At 40.1% G+C, this 19,507-nt stretch overlaps 1 protein-coding gene across 7 annotated transcripts in view; it reads right to left on the bottom strand.

The window, feature by feature from the left end:
- Positions 1 to 5,319: 5,319 nt before the first annotated feature.
- Positions 5,320 to 19,507, bottom strand: part of KAT6B (lysine acetyltransferase 6B) — a 229,093-nt gene continuing 214,905 nt past the window's right edge. For all 7 annotated transcript variants that reach the window (XM_025212748.1, XM_025212763.1, XM_025212750.1 and 4 more), the window contains 5 exons: positions 16,616 to 16,847; positions 14,260 to 14,419; positions 13,402 to 13,668; positions 12,331 to 12,634; positions 5,320 to 9,123 (listed from right to left, as the gene is read on the bottom strand). In XM_025212748.1, the coding sequence (XP_025068533.1) occupies positions 6,638 to 9,123; positions 12,331 to 12,634; positions 13,402 to 13,668; positions 14,260 to 14,419; positions 16,616 to 16,847 (3,449 nt within the window). In that variant the 3' untranslated portion in view covers positions 5,320 to 6,637. The remainder of the gene's footprint in view (positions 9,124 to 12,330; positions 12,635 to 13,401; positions 13,669 to 14,259; positions 14,420 to 16,615; positions 16,848 to 19,507) is intronic.

Below are 19,507 nucleotides of genomic sequence, written 5' to 3'. Positions count from 1 at the left end.
TTATTTGGGGTTTTTGTCTTCTTTCAAGGCAAGAACTATTTAGCTCCGGGGAACCACAGACAAGAGCGATCACAGTGATTATGAACGCTTTCACTGAATAAAGAGCACTTCTTGGAAATCAGAAGGGAAACAGGAACTGGCCAGCTAAGAAATATTGCACCAATTCATGACATTGTACTCCTTGATGGAGCAAATATATCCACCATCTACTGAGGGATGCAGAGGGCTTTCAACAACAGTTAAATTGGTTTATATCTACCTATAACCTGAAGTTGTCTCTAAGCACTCCATATCTTCAGGGTACTCTGTGGTCTGGGCCCAGAACACCTAAAAGATGGACTGAGGCTCCAGGACAAAGACTACAGTCAACAACTCTCTCCTGATGCAATGCACCCTCCACCACAAGAAAATAGCTCATTCATGCAGGAGACTGAGCTTTGTTAGGACCAGTCTGGGACTATACAATGAACTTCCACTGAAACCAAGAACAGTCACAGACTTCACCACCTTCTGCTCCAAGTGCAAGGCACATTTCTTAGATCTTGCCTTCTCTAAAGTAAGATCATGACATGCAGATTTAAAAGAACTCCCACCACAAGAAAGCAGGCTCTAAAAGGCTTACCGTCCCTCTTCCTAGGGGGGGGAGATGAGACATCAAAACAAGCAGGCTCTAAGAGGCTTACCGTCCCTCTTCCGGGGTGGGGGGGGGAAGATGAGACATCAAAACAACACTTAACAGTAGCGACTCACATTTGTTTAACATATCACTGAAGGAATTCCAATACTAGAGCGGAAAGCATGGTATAACGAATCTGCATAGAACAGGATACTAGAAATTTGGGCCTTTCTAAGCCTTGGAGACAACCTAGGCAGATGTTCCAGTATATCTATTTTCTTAACTTCCTTCTCAGAAGCCTAGAGGAGGACTGCTTCCTGGAGGTGGGTTTCTGGCTTTCTGGTTAATCTAACTGTACAGTGGAAATGGTACTTGCCCATCCCTCAGAAGTCTGGAAGACTTTTGTCTTCTATTGACTCAGATATTCAGCATAGGCTTGAGCCCCACAAGTCTCCCCACAAATGATGCCTACAGGCGTGGGGATGCTCATGATCCAGCCATACCTCACTTCTGGGAACTGGGATAACACCATATTCATTTTTGAGGAGCCACCAAATGGCTCTGATAGAGGGATGTTAGGGATAGATAGATGCAAGTCAAATGGACAACAGTCAGGTTTCTTGATTTATACCCAAATGTCTTGGAAGTCCAGCCAAAGGGTCCATCTGAATTGTGTGGAGCTCAATCAGAACCTCCCCTCAAAAACAATTTACATTCAGCTGCATCTAAAGAGTCCTCATAGGCTTTGTCAGGTGGTCCTTTACCCTTCTTGCTCCCACTCAAAGGTTTTCAGGCAGCTTCTAAGAACTATGGAGACAACAGACCTTTCTACTGTGTGCTGAGGGAATTAACTAGTGACAGCTGACTCAGACTTCCTCCCTGGACAGTCCTTGCACTAAGGGAAGGTAGCTTCTTCTTCTTATTCTGAGAAAGAGCTAACTATTGTCCTCTTTGCTAATCCAAGCCTGCGCACACTTTTGTCCCAGTGCTCTGCACATTTGATGACAGCTATGATTTGAAGCATGTGTATGTGTATGTTAGCAGGACCCTTTGACATGGAGCTACATCAAAACAAAAAGCTTCTTAAGAGCTAGGTGCTTGCACAGGTGAGCTACTGTTCAGCAAGAAACACACACAGGTACGATTCTATTTCCTGTGGCTTGGGTGCCCCTGGCAAAGGCAGAGGGGGTTTCCAAAGAGTGATTGCTCCACCTGGGATAGTAAACAAATGCTAAAAATCAGTGTGTGTGTCTTTTGGCATGCTCCTAGGTCTGCTGCTCTAATGACCACTGCCTGCAGGCTGTGTCTGATGTTTGCATTAAGCCTGTTGTGCAGAGGTTCTCAAATTGCTCTGTACACCACACACTGGCTCTTTCTGGGTTCCTGTAGCTGCTACAGTTAAAACATTCTTGAAAGCCTTCCCTTAGGCTGGTTTTTAGTGTATGCTGTAGGTGCCACAGAGATGTTAGTCAGCTGTGGGGAGAGAAAGGGAGGAAGAACATCCATAAGGCCATCTTTCAGTCACCGGGTGACCCAGTGCTGTGACTCTTGCGAACCCCAGCTGTAGCACTTGCTGGAAGGACTGCCACATAAGCAATATTAACACACACACAAAAAAGGTAACAGCATCAGCAGCCTCAGAGACAGGAAGAAGTTAGCTGAAAAAAGGCACTGTTACATCCAGTATCCTGACTCAGGACAGGAATTCTGCCGTATCAGCATTGCTTGTTACCTGCCTGACACTCACTGAAAAAAAGATGATGTTGACTGTCTGCATTAATAAGCAGCAGACAACAGAAGATGCCTTTTCTACAGCACCTTCCTTTGGGGGACCTCAGAGCACTTCTACAAACAGGACTTTATTAAGCTCACTCATTAGCCCCATTTTACAGAGGAGAAAAAGAAACCAAGGGAGACTGATTTGCCAAGCTTACAAAGGAAGTTCCTGGCACAACCAGGAAATAAAACCTCCTCCTCCTCCTCAACTACAGACTTCTCACCATGACTGCCTTGGCAACAGCTTTGGATCACTGAATATCTGGACTTCATTTGTAGTAACAACAGAGTAGTCCCCAGACACCTGTGACATCCAGTCACTCATACTTGGTATAATAGGCTTAACAGTCACAAAAAGGGCATGCTTCCTTTGTATACAAACAGTCCATCAAAAGAAGTGTCATGCCTCAACTGTCTGTTCTTGTATCCTTGAAGTGCAATTCTGTAGTTTTGTACAGTTGTAGGTGACCCCTTTGGCTATTATGCCAGACTGCTGGGTTATTTTTAAATGCTCCATTGCCACCATCCTCTTATGTACAACATCCAATAGATTTTTGTATCAGTTTACGTGATTGGTAGATGGCTGATCTACTGATAAAAATTAAATGTGTGAAGGCATTGGGGTGCATGGATTCATATGAGAACTCTTCACCTCTCGCCAGGTCCATGTTAGGAGTGTTGCACTGATTGGACTAAGCTAGTGAAACAATTTGGGTGTGAACTCAGATTATACCAGCAAAACTGCGCTTCCAGCCTCCTGACCCACTGCCCGTTCCCCTCCACAGCCCCGTGGAAACAAACTATACAAGCAAAAAAGCCCAGTTTTGCAAAAATGGCAGCATCTAAATTAGGGGCCTTTGCAGGCAGAGTCACATTGAATGCAGATTACATTCCATTATACCCAACCAATATAACCACACTGGCAAATGCTTGTACTATAAACATGGCCTAAACAGTAGCATTCTCCACCAGGTCAGTCAGACTTTTTCCCATAGATGGTAAGAACAGAAAGGTTTCTGCTGACCAAACAATGCCCTCCGTTTGCACCGGTGCAACCTCATTCTTTCAATTATGGCCACAATAGCATCTTTGAAAACTCAAGTGTGTTCAGCTACAGCTGACTGTAATTGAGCAAATAATTCTGTTGATGCAGTAGATAGGAGAAGAACATCTCTGTGTTATGCTGGTTTTGCAGGGGTAATGACAGCAAAAGCTTTGTGATCAAAGTGAGCAGAGGGAAGGATGAATATACACATGGAACAGATCTGTTGAGAAGAAGGTGTCTTCTTATAAAACAATGTTCAGCACAGAAATACACTTCAGAGGTGCCATGGATTAAAAAAAGTCAAAGGATTTGTCTTGTTGAAAGAAATTTGGTCTTGAAATAAAGATTTTGGAAATCATTCCCTGCGTACACACAGCACATCATTTTCCATGCCATTTTTAACCACACATTGCAATAAACAGCTCTAGTAATATGTTGGAGTCAGCACGCTCAGCGCCGGAGCACCACATGCTGAAATAACAAGAATTGGGCTTGATGTGCCAGTGTGTTACAGCACTGTGAAGCTGGAGTAACACAGCAGTGGATAAGGCCCAGCTGTCTTCCTTTTTGATTTAATATAACTGTACAAAATAAGGTTATAAATGATGCTGCTTCTATTTCAATGTGCAATCGGCTAATGAACAAAGGTGCAGCACTCCAGCCGCATGCACACTCACTAGAACTCTGTTCATCTTGCACCACACATTGAAAAGAGCACAATGTTCTCTTCAATCCTCCTTTTCATTTCCCCCAAAATAAAGATGAATGGAAGCTTATGGCAAAAATACAATGACAGATGCTAATCCTGCAAAGACTTGCACATATTTTTACTTTATGCACTGCAAAAGCCTTGCTGGCTTCAAAAGCACTATTCACATCACATGAAGTTAAACACGTGTAAGTCTGTAGAATCAGGGCTTCACTGCATATTATTATGCCCAATAATTTAATCTCCCACAAGGCAGGCAGATATGACTCAAAACCTTGATGTGCAGGTACACACTAAAATATGGAAGTAACTGGACATGATTAGTTCCATCAAAATAAAATGGAACATGGATCCGTAAAGTCATTTGTGTGTAAGAGCTTGCAGGACTCTTAACTGGCTGCGTATGAATTACAAGTTTTATAATACACAGATTTCTCTGTCTGTTGAGCATTTAGATCCTCATCTATATCTTTACATACTCTTTTCCCATTAAGATTAATTACAATATAATTACAATAATAACTAATTATAATATTTATCAAAGAGTCAGTATATTCAGATCAGCCCTAAGTGTAGGAACACTTTTAAAAATTCTCCTGAGGTTGCCTTTTTGGTGGCTTTTTTTCACGTGCATCTGACCTAGGCTTGGCATATATTCTTCGTGACAGCTACATTTATGAGACAACTGTATCCATTTTTTAAATTCAGTATTGCCAGAACACAGCTGGGAAGAAATTTCAATGCTGAAGTTACTTCACCTGAGAATCTGGTTACCTTCTAACTCTAGCTGAAGATAACTGTCAAAAAGAAAATAGGATATTTAATGTTCCGAGATAACTCAGCATAACCACTGTAGGCACTGCCATATAATGAGCCTTTTATCTAAGTAACACTTTTTAAAACAAAAGTGCTTTGCCTATATTATATATTGACAATCCTGTAATATATCAAATATATATTTATCCAATATTGTTTTATTAATATTATTTTAAAAATAATCTTAGATCTGTTTTTTTCACAAATGGACATGGTTATGAATTGTAACCAATATGCAGCTCTAATGGGTTAATCCAAATCTCATTGCCTTTAATGGGCTTTAGATTATGTAGCAAACACTAGAATTCAGCAGCAAATTCCCCACGCAACATCAGATTATGACAAGACACAAGAGGCTAAAAATGGCTCATCATAATTTATTTTATGTTAAAATGTACAGCTTGTTTTTTGTTTTTTTTAAGTGACTGACTAAAAAGATAACAGATAAATACAAGAGTGTCACTGGGTCCTATTTTATACATGTATCAAGCCTCTTCTGCTCGGCCCTTACAGTCACTCTGTACAGGTACAAAGGCTACAAAAAAGGAAGCAATATAAACAGACACAAATAACTTTTGCCTTTTTACATGCGATCTGTAAGCTTAGTTAGAGCTATTCACACGCTACTGCTCTATTTTTTCCTTAAAAAATAACTCCAATATTTTATAAAGATAGAAAAATCTACAGATGGAATGAAAATGTAAAGTTAGAGGCATTTCCATAAAATAGCAACTTTACACCAAATTCACTATTTTTTTTTTAAATTCTGCCAAGTATTTGGACATATATGAAAATGTTTCAAAACCTGACAAATAAACACTGAGATATGCTTCAGTCAACAAAAATCTGCATTTATAAAACAGAAAGCTGCCTTTTTCCCCGCCCCACCCAAAGAAAATGGAAAAGAGTCTCAACTTTACACCAAACATTTAGCAATAAAACCCTTTGAACTAAACAAAATGTGAATAGCTTTTACTGCTTTTTATTTTTACAAGTTTTATAATTAACAAAAATATAGTTCTGTTTTTTTACCCTTCAACTAGGGTAACCTAATCAAGGCAAAAAACTTAAGAAATGGCTTACTGTTAAGCACAACACTTGTACAGTACTACAAAATGCACTGTCACTAACAAAGACATTAGCGGCATGCGGAAGTGTCACCTTAAGAAACAAAATAATACAATAAATGAAATGCTAAAAGGCATTTACATGTGGGGGGAAAGGAGAGAGAAAGCTCACGGTCCAGTACTAAGTCTGATAATTTTGGAGTCTATTTATCCACATTTTAATGGGAGCAGGCACATAAAATGGCTCTGAACCATCAGCGGCTGTGTAATTGCAGTTCATAGAAAGAGTTCTTCCTTTCCAGATAACTTCGATTAAAAATAAAAAAGCCCAATCCCACCCCCAAAAAAACCCAAAAATCAAACAAAAACCCAAAACAAAATAAAAACAATAACAAAAAATAAAAAATAATAAAGGAGGTACAAAAAGGAAAATAAAAAGAAAAAAAGAAAAACTTGTATAAGGCTTTCTGCTGCATACAGCTTTTAAATGGTGCCAACAAATGTTTTTGCATTCACACCAATTGCTGGTTTTGAAATCGTACTCTCCAAAAGATATCTGTGCAGATCAATCCAATATGCCAGTTCGGTAATCCATCTCTCCACAGAGCCTACCTTCTCATGTAGGATCCATTGAGAGACTGCTTAGACATGCCAGTATTCATGTAGCCATGATGTCCTGGAGGAGTGTACATCATGTTACTATGGGGTGTTGTCTGCATTGGTTGCTGTGCATATGGCTGAGTTCCCATCATTCCCATTTGCATCTGCATAGGGTACTGGGGTGTTTGATTCATGTACCCATGATTACTATGATATCCACTGTTCATCATGGGCTGAGACATACTGTATCCATTCATAGCATTTAGAGTGTTCATATTCATGTTCACTGAATTGACATTATAAGCGGGGGCTGGCATCAGATTTACACTCATATTCATACCACGCTGCATTGTTAAGGTCCGTGCTGGTCCTTGCATGGCCACAGTCTGTGAAGCACGCCCATAGATTTGTGGCTGATGGGCTGTGGCAGCTGGTGGTAGAGGCGTAGATTTGGTTCTCACAGACACGTGGCCTTTGCCTGCCATCTGCGTTTGCAGTCTTTGGGTATGGGATATTCCAATATTTGATGCAGCCATGTTGCGCTGCAAAAGGGGCGGTGGCAAATTCATGGGAGGAGGAGTAAGGTTAGGGGGTGGGGTCATAGTAGCCTGCGCTTGGGGTCCCCCAGGAACAGCGTGTGGAGACTGAGAAAGCTGAACAAGCCCTGTGTTACTTAAGGGCGTGGACAAAGAGGCACTGTTTGCATAGGAAGTTACAGCAGCTGAATGGCTGTAAGGCAATGAATGATCCATTAGTGTGTTAGTTAACTGTTGTAGTTTGGCAAGGCTGAAGGTGGCAGATGGCTGTGGGTAGTGCCCTGCTCCGAATTCACTCTGACCCATCCTTTCATACAAGCCAATGTTGGCACTGCCAGTCTCTGGAATTTCAGTTAACTGCATAGGTGGTGTGAAATTAGCAGCCATGCTGCACTGAGATAACTGCTGGTTGCTGCTTGGGGGCCTTTCCACAACACAACCTTGAGGAGATTTTACGTTACATGTAGGCGGAGAGCTGATGTTGGTTTGTTGCATCATACTGCAGCTTCCATTAATATTAGACATTTGCTGGGTCACTGCACAACTACTCTGTGTTAGGTTGCTAGATGTAAGGTTGCTGTATGAGCAACTGTTCTGTGAAGAGTTGTTTCCACAGATACTACTACCCATTGTAGAATCATAACTGCTTGGGTTTTCATAGTTTTCTGTTGTGCTCTCAATGCTACCTAGATCACTAAACCCGCTGTCTACAACTTGCTGTGAGTGATCAGAAACTGATGGAACATCCATCATTGGGCTCGTTTCCATATTCTGTAATGAGGGTACAGAGATGGCACTTTGATCTGGGCTAATTTGAGCATAACTGTTCTCCAATGGAGCAACATTTGGACTATTGACAGAGCGAACCGACTGGCTAGGATGGGAATGGACAGATGAGACTGGGCTGCTGTGGTCAGACTGTTGGCAATCATCCAACGTGGTCATTTGTGGACTTTGGTCAGTATGGGTATAGTTCTGCAAGCTCCTACATGCTTCTTGCGTCTCTGCACAGTCCTGAAATGCATCTTCCTGTTCACTTGCTTCTTGGGTTAGAGACTGAACTGCTTGTACTGTCTCTGAATCAATCTCCATAGTTTCAGTATTTTCTTCCTTGAAACCAGAATTTAATTTTTCACTGTCCTTTTGGTCCTGGTTATTATCTGTATGATCATCATCAGATTCAGGCACAGGCTCTGGATCTGCAGTAAGCTCCTTGTGGTTACCTTCACAGTCAGCTGCAAGGTCAACACCACAGTCCATTAAGTCCTCCTGGTTTGAATTACTAGTTTGAACATTTACATCTAAAAAAGACTCCTGATTCTCTAGCATTTCTTTGAAGGCTTCCCCTGGTAACTCCTCTTTCTCCACTTCGGTGGAACCCATGTGGCTATCATCTTCATCATCTGCATCATGATCCTCATTGTGAGAGGGCTCCTCCTCTTCCTCCTCCTCCTCCTCACGATCATCCAACTGCTCAGACTCTTCTTTCTGTATTAACGTTTCTTCTAATTGGTCTTTCTTTTGATCTTTTGCACGGACCTTTTCTTCTTCTTCTTCCACATTCTTGTCCTCTTCCTCTACTTTCATATCCTCATTCTCCATCTTTTCAAAAGGCTCACTGGGTGGATTTGGAGGCTCAGGTTCTGGGTCTGTCAACTCATCCTGAGGCTGAGTGACCTTAACAACCTCTTTATTCTCCTCTTCTGCAACAGGAGGAACTTGACAGAGTTTGTCTTCAGCCTCTTCTTTTTGTTCCTCTACTGTAACTTGGTAGTCAGGCTCCATAGGAGTCTCAGGGGGAGTGTACAAATTAAGTTTAAAACCAGGCTTTCTATCTTTGTTTTGCCTCCATTTAGATGGACCACGCTTCACTCCTTTGGGCCAGCCCTGTTTACACCTCAGGGGTTCAGGATTGTCTTTAGTGCTTTCTTCCAATACAGCTGCATCTTCCATGTTGCCTTTAGTAAGCAGAGAACAGAGAAAAAGAAAAAAAAAAAAGAGGCTTAGCTTGCATAAACCAATCCTTAACCTACACAACAGGTAAATTCAAAGTTAATCTATAAGCTTGATATACTTTCACATTAAAAACTTCATGCATAAAAAATGCTAAATTAATAATGAACAGATACCTTCAATCTAACCATATCTGTTATACAGACACACAGCTTCCTACTTTGAGATAAAGCACAAGAATATTTTATGCATCAGAATATACCAGGTATAATAAATCAAGTTCAATACCTGATTTGCAGCCTTCTAACAGTCAGCCTCATAATCACCATATATGCATTAAAAATCCCATTTGTTATTTCTTGATGAAAGTGTTTTCAACAAACATTGTTAAACTACTACAAACATTCTGTATAAACCTTTGATTGCTAACAAGTGTTTCCTCACTCTATGGCACTTATAACACAGACAAATATAATCAAGAGATAATTTGTAGAGCAAAATTGAAAACCACAGAATTTGCAAAGCTTATTTCTACAACTTGCAGAAAAACCTAACTTCACCGTGAGTTTCAAAGATTTCATAGACATTAGGGCTGGAAGGGACCTCGGAAGATCATCGAGTCCAGCCCCCTTATGTTTACGCGAACATCTACCCTTCTATACAGTAACATGTTCCTATAGAAAAGGGATACCATTTCTCATTATATAGAGGTGAAACACAACTATGCCCTCACTCTCTTTATTACTAACAATGCAGCTGATAGATATACAAAAATCCTCAAAAACTAGAGGATACTAACAGAGGTTGAACATTAAATGTACATTATAGCTCCAATACTGAAAAAGGAAAATTTTTCTTATCCTCTGAGAAGGTCTTTCAGTATAAATCTATACAGGAGATTACAGGCTAAAACATACTTTGAAATAGAATGAAATTAAAAAAATGAAGGATACAAAGAAAATGCACATGCTAATTCAATCCATGACAAACACTGAGGGGGCAAAAAAAGACAAAGAAAAAAAAGGACAAATGTGTATTGGTAAATGTATGTGGGTGTCTTTAAAAGCCTGTTTAGGAAAAGCATTATACTCTTGTTTTCTCCTGTGAAAAAGTTTCCCTCTCAGCATCCCAGCAGCTGGCTAATGTGAAAAAGTGACTCAGGAAAATGCTATACAAGTATAGTTAAAAGAATATACCCTTACTACCAGGGGTGCAGTTCCATCAGTATAAATGTGAAATGCTATTTTCTGGAGGGAGAAAACATACTGCACTAGTGAACTAATGTAAGTGTATTCACACTAGGAACTGTACTGCTTAAATGTATTGCTAGTATGTTACAACCCTAAGCAGCTTGCCAATAAAAAAAAAATAGGCTGTACCAGGCACTGACAGATTAACTCCTAGCCGGGCACCAGAAAACGAAACTTCCTGCCACATCCTCTAAACTATTAATTCTCAGGACACCAAAGAGACACCAGCAGCTTCTAAAGATAAGGAGCATGATGCAGGAATCCACAACTCATTCAGGATTTGGAATTAAACTCAAATTTTCATTTAAGAGTTCAGAGAGTAAGGAATCTCCCAGAACTGCTCATTAGTGGATTCACTAAACATATCTAAGCTTTCCCACCAGTAAATGTTCTTGAAACCGAGCTGGATGAGCAGCTTTGAAAAAGTACGTTAAATAAATGGTTCTGAAGATTTTAGGGAAATGCAGCATCCTTAGAGCCAAAACATCTTGGTATAAATCAATCTAAGAGCCTAGGAAGTTGGCACCAGTTCCCATGCTTGAACAATCCTCAGTTATTTTGAAAGATGGGAAGGACAGTTTCTGAGTGCTTGTCAAGGAAGTAAATGTGGTCTCCAAGATTATTAATATAGAAATTCAGAACTGACAAGCCCAAGTGAAGAGGACATACCGTTCCTAGGGCACAAGGCAAATTTCAACAGTTCTTATAAATGCATTAATAAAATGCAGAATAAAAATAGAAGAGCTGTATGAATTACAGATCTTCTCTTTGTTGGCAAAGAATACAGGAAAGAGAACAGAGAGAGCAAGAAGCCACCAGTATTTCCCTGACAGGAAGGGGATGAGCCTTGTGTGCCATGCCTCACTCTACTTCCCCATGTCCCTGCAATGACCAGGACTGAAATGTCCCAAACTGAAATAAAACCTGATAGTTTTGTCTTAAATAGGGATTAAGCTACTGAATAAGAAGAATAAGATAAGCCCCTTCTCCACATGCAGGTAAAGGTGCGATAGGATCTAATGCATGCCATGGCATGGCAGGAGGTGTGATTGTGTGGATCCCACATTAGAACCAATTGTGCCTTATTGCCTGTGCAGGGGGAGCCCGATCCTGGATTTCCCCTGCATCTAAAAGAAGCAGGCACCCACAGCTGGAAGCCCCTGAGCTGAGGGACTCCCAGTTGCGGGGGCTACATTCAGCCTGGAACCTGAGACGCAGCAGCTCATGTGAGATGCAGCTGGGATCCAGAGTCCCATGAGCTGCAGGACTCTCAGTCCCAGCTGCGGGTGAGGTGCAGTTAGGACTCAGAGCCCTGTGTGGGCCCAGGGGTTTCATGAACCCCCAAGCCTTCGGGAATCATGGCAGCCATCCCCAGGACTCAGGGGTCGTAACCCTGTGGCTGGGAGCCCTGTCAGCCGCCAGGCTCCCAACTGAAGGGAAGACCCTGCTACATGTGCAAATTAAAGCTCGATGGCAACCAGCTATAAATATAGTACACATTTTTAAGGTCTAACTTTATAGCTGGTTGGAGCTTTTTATTGTGTGATAGCTACTTTGCTTGTGTAGCTGGTCTCAAGGTAACTGCACAATTAAGCAGTTAATTGCATGAGGTGTATAATGTGTAGAGGGAGTCATAGGGACAGCAAGGAAAAAAAGTGTTACATTTGTGGTGGGAGGTGTGGGGGAGGACACGAGGGTGTGGCTAGGGATGGACAGACACATGCTTCAAACTGTGGTATAATGCGAATAGATCAGGTGGGACTAACAGCACGAACACTATCTCAGAGGGACGGAACGCTACTAAAAATCCATGTTAATTTGATCTTGAAATATAAACATTTCAGAAGCTCTGTAAAACTAGTCACAAGCCTGCAAAGGTTATTACTAAAAGAGAAAAGATTGTCCTGAGGGGCAAAGTGACATGTTCGTTTAAACCTACATGCAAAACGGTTTTCTACGTACTTTTACACTGATCAGCATTGTTACAATCATGGCTCTCTTTGTCCTCCTTGTCTTGCTCTTCCTCTTCATCCTGTTTCTGCCTACCAGGATGGTACTGGAACACTTTTCTAATGACAGGTTTTAACTCATCATCTTCTCCATCTATCTCACAAGTAGGTTCCAGCTGTGGCATAGGCCGCTCTTCATCAGAGTTATCAAATGGCTCATTCAACACCTCTGTGGTTTCAGAAATTGTCTCTGTTGTAACACTGCTATTAATCCTTCTGCGTTTGCGGCCCCTTTTCTTTTTCAATATGAAAGGTCTCTGAAAAATAATTCCGAAAATGTAATGAACTATAGTAAGAATAAGGAAGGAGCTAGTTGGCCAAGTACATACAGAATGACTGAACTTTTGCGAAGTGAGTTTCTGGTAGACTAATATATTTATCAATCAAAACAAGTAGTTTAGCATTTTGGGGTTCTTAATTTAAACACTGAACCTGATCCTTTTAATTCACTGAAAATCTATTAACACCCTAGTTCAGTGACATGCAACTGTGTTAAAAACTAAGCAATGTCATAACTTGAAAAAAAAAAAAAAAGAACTCCAAAAAAACCAAAACCTCCCTTTTTTTTTTCTTAAATACATTAACTCCTTAAACATATCTTGTTCAAGGCCTTCTCCCCCTTCAATCTTATAACAGGAGAAAACCCATAATACTTTGCTTCCTCTTAAAGGAAAAAAACCAAAACAAGTAAGAACTGACAAACCAGTTAAGCTAGTGAAACAATACTGATGTTAAGCAGCAGAGGGCAGTCATTAGTTTAAAAATAAAGCCAACATCTACCGTTTAGTGCCATCTGTTTTTTCCTAACAATATGGAAAACACAAAAAGCCAACACCACCAGAAAAAAGGGAAAACAATTAGGAAATGTGGTAGGACCCAGTGCCCCAAGCAAAATTTAGATAAAAAACAACCAGATGCTAGTGAACATTTAACACTTCAATTTTTTTAACTTTATATTGGTGACAATGATTTGATTTGTAAGGAGCCCTGACCAGCTTTAAACATAACAGCTAAAATAACATACCTTTCTTTTCATGGCCAGTGATTGTGGTTTTGTCAGTCGGGGAGGTGAACTTGGATGATTTTCCTCCCCTTCATCATCTTCGCTGCTTTCTTTACATTGCTCTGTGGATTGCCCTCGATCCCCCACCACTGCCACACTCTCTGGAGATCGCAAATATTTATTTTTAGATTGCACTTTTGCAGGTGATTGCCTATTATTAGCTCTTGTGGAGAATATTTCTTGCTCTTCCTTTTCCCAGCAGCTAGCTTGCTCCATCAGACGCTCAGCCTGAAGGGTTGAGGTTAAAGTAATGGGTCACTGAAACAGTATTTATTTGGCCATATCCTTTAAGTTCAGCTAAAGAGTTACAGTAAGTCAACCCTTATTAGCACTGCTGGCTAACCAAGCAACAACATTTCAGCTGAATCATCTAGTAGCTCCTTTACAACAGTTAGGATAACAAACCAAAGAAGATTGCATTTCATGGGATATTTAGCACTATTAATGATGCAGCGAATTGATTTAAGTCCTTTAGCACTACATTACATGCCCACTGACATGGATCACTTTGAGCAAGTTCATAAACACAAAGAATCGATTGACATTGCAGCCTTTGAGCTCTGCACCAAATTTGATCTGATTACATGCTCTCAGACTACTTTAAGAGTGATAAATACAGCTTCATGACAAGTGAGACATGTTTTAAGTTTTTCACATTAATTTGCTAAAACTTATCAGGTCTTACTGTGCAACTGCCAAATTTTTTGAATCTCAGTAAATTACTGCTCCTTAATTGTGTTAGACTATGTTAACAATGTATTGTTTAAGATAGATTATTCATGAAAATCAAGGATTTAAAAAAATATCTGCTATTATTACCTCTTTTTCAGCTTCTCTCTCTTCTTCAGAAACTGCAGCATTAGAAACTAACAGGGGAGTCCATCTCAAACTTTCAGGATCTACTTCATTGACACGTGGATTAGCTTTTAGTTTCTCCATATGATTCAAGATCAATTTTTCCCTTCTAATGATCACAAATCTACAATTCAATAAATATTTTCATTTTCAGAAAAAGGATCAAAATAAAGCTAAAATGATCTTTTTAAAAAGTTGCATCTTTTGAGGAATGACTTTGGTACAAATAAGTAAATGGGAATACAGCCAACTGCATATGCAGCCTAATGTACCTTAAATACACGTAGGAGATTTAACACACAGCTGCTCACCTCATCTATTCCTCCCCAGCCCCCCAAAACATACAACAATTTACATGGCAAAGGACCAATATTATATGGGGAAGAGGAAAAGAGAAAGCGTTTACAACTGATTTTTTCAAGCCCACAAAAAAAAGGGCTGAGTATGGATCCTCCTCTGTATAAGTGGCTCCTCCTTGCCAGAACTGCCTCCAGTTTTGATAGAAAACCGAAGAATAAATTGAATCCATGTAATACCGTGATACTAAAATTGGACAAGTTAGCAACTAGAGTCTCCTGCCTGGAAGTAGGAACTGATTGTGCAAGAAACCCAGTTATGAATACAGGTATTTTTATATAAGAAACGAAGTGAAAGGAATAGTAAATGTAAAGTGGCTCTCCTTCCTGCTGGCAAAGAAGGGCACTGTAACATTTCAGAAGTGGAGAACATTGGAAAACAAATATTAGGGCACAAGATCTGTTAGAGTGCAAGGAATTGCCAAATCCATCTCCTTTCACCTAGTTATGAATTCTAAAACTTTAGATTGAGAAGCAGATGATGTCAATGACCTAGAAGAAGGTTTTACAAAAACACCAGAGGAACGACTTATACATTCACCGCAGCCCTTTTGGTTTTCCTGATTATATCTATAAGAAAAGTGATGAAATGAAGGGGCAAATTGGGATCATAAGCACCTCAGGGCAACTATAAGGAGACAGTGTGCCCTAGCGCAGGGGTATCAAACATATGGCTCACAGGCCAGATCTGAACCATGAAACATTATGATCTGGCCCATGGGTCTTGTACCTACCTCACGGGTTGCATGAATCATGCAGAGCTGGTCTGGCATGTGGGCTGGACCCAGCGCCTCATGCAGCACAGGGGGTATATCCAGGGTGTGTACTGCTTGTGGAGCCTGCAGCAGATGACTCTTAAGCAAGCGCTGGCTCTGGGGCTGGTCAAAAATAGGCCACACTGGATTCAGTGCTCCGGGCTAGCATGCAGTGCACACTCCGTACCAGACTCCTGTGGCATATGCAGTGCACACAGCTGGTCTGACTCCATGTGCTACATGCAGCACATGCTGGCTCTGCTTCAGGGCTTGCTCTGTAAGGGACACCAGCAGGCAGCAAGGGGCTTGCTCTGCATGTGGAACTGGCCCCAGAGTTGATATGCAGGACTGGCTTGGTGTAGACACCACATGCAGCCCATGCCCTGAACTCTCTATGCTGTGTACAGTGCCTGTGGCACTGGGTCCAGCCCATGCACTGAATGCAGTGAAACCCCAAAGAGGGGCCAGCGTGTGCTGCTTGTTGGGCTGGACTGGTCACAGGCTGCACAAGGTTAATCAATTCAAGAAAGTCCAAAGACAAGAAAATCTGAAGAAGTGGCTTCTGAGAGTGACTGTAGGCCAAAAATATGATCGGGACTAGGCTGCAGAAGCTCCATCTTAAAACAGTGAAATTGAGAGGAACGACGGACAAGGTATCACAAACTGCTCCTTAAATCATCAGCACAGAGAGGCAGGATGAATGCATTAAGGAGCAAAAACAAGCTCTAGACTCAAATACTTAAGGCATGTCCACACCCAAACTGGAATGTTCATAAGGATGATCCCTCAATAACTTTCCAACTTCCATTAAAAATTTCTTGAAAGCATTCACGGTCTCAGTCTACATTGAGTGAATGTAACAACTTTTTATAAAGGCAAACCCCAAAAAACCAAGAAAGCAATACAACTAGGAAGAAGGATCCCAGTAGATTTATTGTATCATATTAAACCACTGTTATTTAAAAAATAAAAAATAGAGTTGACTAGTTTAATTTGACGGTGTCCTTCTAAGACAACTTAAAGGTGTAAAGATATGAGCATAAAGTAGCATTGTTCCGCACTATAAATAAAAACTACACTGAAGATGTTAGGTTTTTTCCATATCAAAAAATGTACTTCAATCAAGTATTATATAATATCCTTTTTTAATATATATATTATCTTTTTTTTGTTCTCAAGTAGTTTTCAAGGGCCAAAAGCTTTACTGACCTATCTTCTCTCTTGTCTATCATACTGTGCTGCTGAAGGGTGGTGGCAATATCATGCGGACACATTCCAGTAGCTCGACTCATTCCTTTGATGCTGATTTGTTTTTCATGGTGGCAATTAAGGTATTCTAATATGACACTTTTCCAGTAGGCCAAGTAGGAGAGACGACCCAGATCAGACAGTGGTTTTTCAGGGGATCCTGCTTGTCCTTCCCTTCTAGAGAGTAAATAACCTAGAGAGAAGAGAAAACAATATCCTTTTAGGAGAGAGAATGTGCAACAGAAATGTCAAAGTGACCAAATGCTCTCTATAAAAGCAAAATAAAACATTATGTTTTAAGAATGTATAAGTCTAGCTTTCTTTCCTTACAACTATTTTGTGAGGCTTCCCCCCACCTCTCCTTTGTCCAAACTTCATACACAAGAGGAGGAATCTGCTTTCCAAACCTGCATTAAAAATTACTTTAATCATGTTTGCAAAAAGTTAAGTTTCAGGTCAGCAACTCCAAACATACACACTGTCACTTAGAATTTTCAACAACTCCTGCCCCCTATTTTTTAAATTCAAAGACAAAACAAAGTACAAAAGTGTGATACTTGACAGGCTACAAAAGCCCATGCTTTAAGGAGACCAAAGCAGTATCCAGTAAGTCAAAGCATTCACTTGGTCCCAATCACAACAGTATGGAAGCATTATCAATTGGGAACCACCGTTTTTTTTTATAAATACTGCAAGTCAGAAGCTTACACTAAGAACTTAAGATGGAACTGATATGGGTAACAGAAATCAAATAAGTTTTCTCTGTAATGGCCCACTGACAGCAGTAAAGAGTCACCTTGACTCAAATAACAGACTAACTCTTGAATTCACCTGAATTTGAGAGAAGTGTTTTTAAAAATAGTATTTCCATTAAACCAAATCTATGAACATTAAGTTAGCTCCATTTTTATATCTTCTGCAGCAATTAGAACATGTTGATGTATAATAAAATATTTCTAGCCAAAAATCTCTCCCCCACTATACACTGTACAAGACTTAACCGCCCTCTTCCACTTGAAAAGGCTCTAAATTACAAAAGAGAAAGAACCTGCTTGAAAATAATGAAAAAAATCTGGTAGCTATTCTTGCAATTAAAAACTACTTAGAGGGCACAGAAAAGATATTATAAATTAATAATGTCTACCTTTCTCTGATTAAGTACTCTAGCTGCACTCTCACGAATACTATCCAACTGCACAGCTACAAACAGTAGGTAACCATGCTTAAAACCTTGCTCAGTGACATAACTGGACTCCATCAACATATTTGATTTTTTCTCCTATAGATACCTCTCTTACATGTCCTGACGCTTTAAATCTCAGAAGCGAGTCAAAATTCCATTAAAATTATTTTCAAACTCTCTGAAAACACACGTAACAACAAAAGCAGCATTACCGATCCATTCCTTGACACCCAACACACACATTGTTAATCATAACGGATTTGGCTATATAGTAAAGACAGCTAGTTAACAACTTCCTTCATAAAGCAAAGTCATTCTTATGAAACAGTTTTCTTGCTTTTCTGCAACCTTTGGTGTATACAAAATGAGTATCTTAGTCTGTTTTCTTTCTGCTGCAAGACTTATCAAGTGTGTATCTCCCGATTTGGAAAAAATATATGTACATTGACTCCGATCTTGCTTCTGCCTGCAATTACCAATAATACAGAAAGACGGGTATGTCGTTACACCCAAGATGATCACTAACTTAAGTGCTACTGCATATTCCATTGATATCTACCATGTCATTAAAAAGATTTATAATAAAAAGTGTATCGGTACATTAAGAGGAACATCACCCGCACCAAACGTGAAGTCTGCCTGTACCTATGGAGCCGCCAGAAACTTGGTCCAGCATGGTCATTTTTAAACAGCAACTGTCATCTTACACTGACGGAGGTGATAGAGCTTACATTGTTAAACCCATTCAGGATGCAGCATTTATTGTCCAGAAAGCATTTCCTAAAAAGCTATGCTACTGTATGCACAGAAAACACCACGTTTCATATTTAAAGAATGGTGGTATTTGGGCACTATATATTGAAAGCTAAGAATCAGCAGTTGTACTTCAGTATGTATTGGGGGCGCATCTACATGAGATGCTAACTGCACAGTAACCTAATAATACTGCACAGTAGCGCATCACAGCACAGCTGATATGCTACTGTGCAGTATTATTAGGCTACTGCGCAGTAGTGTCACTAAAAAAGTGTTTGCCTGGTTACCCTGGTTACTATGCATTTATTTAGTACATAATTATACAGGTACTAAATTAAATGGACATGTAGATGGGCCCAGTAGGTACTAAATCAGGACCACTCTTCATACCAAGTACATTTAAAACAAATTATTTCAGCTCTGTGTTAAGAATTGTAAGCAATATCCCAGCTCACTTTTGCTGTAAAAACTAAGAGCTTTGTATTGAATTGTACTAGATGTCACTGCTTGTCAGAAACAGCATGAACTTGAAGCAGTGCAAAAAGTGATAATAAAAAAAACAATTGTTTAGTGATTTGAAGCATCCCATATGGGGAGTTTAAAGCTGTGTAAGTTTGTTAAATCATCAGACAATGCCAAAATAATCTGCAAAGATACTGGCACACTACTTTTGTTATTGTTGGCATTCTACTAACTTTATAGTGTGGGTATTTCAGCAACTATGGATGCCTATCACCTAGTTTCTATTCCTGAGTCTATATCAAACTGTTTAATAACTTTGGACATATCATTCTTCCTTCTCCGTGCCTCAATTTATCAATCTGTAAAAAATAGCTGTAATGATACAAACTTCTTGTGTAAAGGGTTTTGAGATAGACCATGGAAAACCACTATCAAGAGCTAGTTATTATTAT

Source organism: Alligator sinensis, unplaced genomic scaffold (genome assembly GCF_000455745.1).
Source record: "Alligator sinensis unplaced genomic scaffold, ASM45574v1 scaffold109_1, whole genome shotgun sequence".
Taxonomy (NCBI): Eukaryota; Metazoa; Chordata; order Crocodylia; family Alligatoridae; genus Alligator; species Alligator sinensis.
Note: the sequence above shows the minus strand (reverse complement) of the source record. Positions and strands in the feature narration are given on the sequence as shown.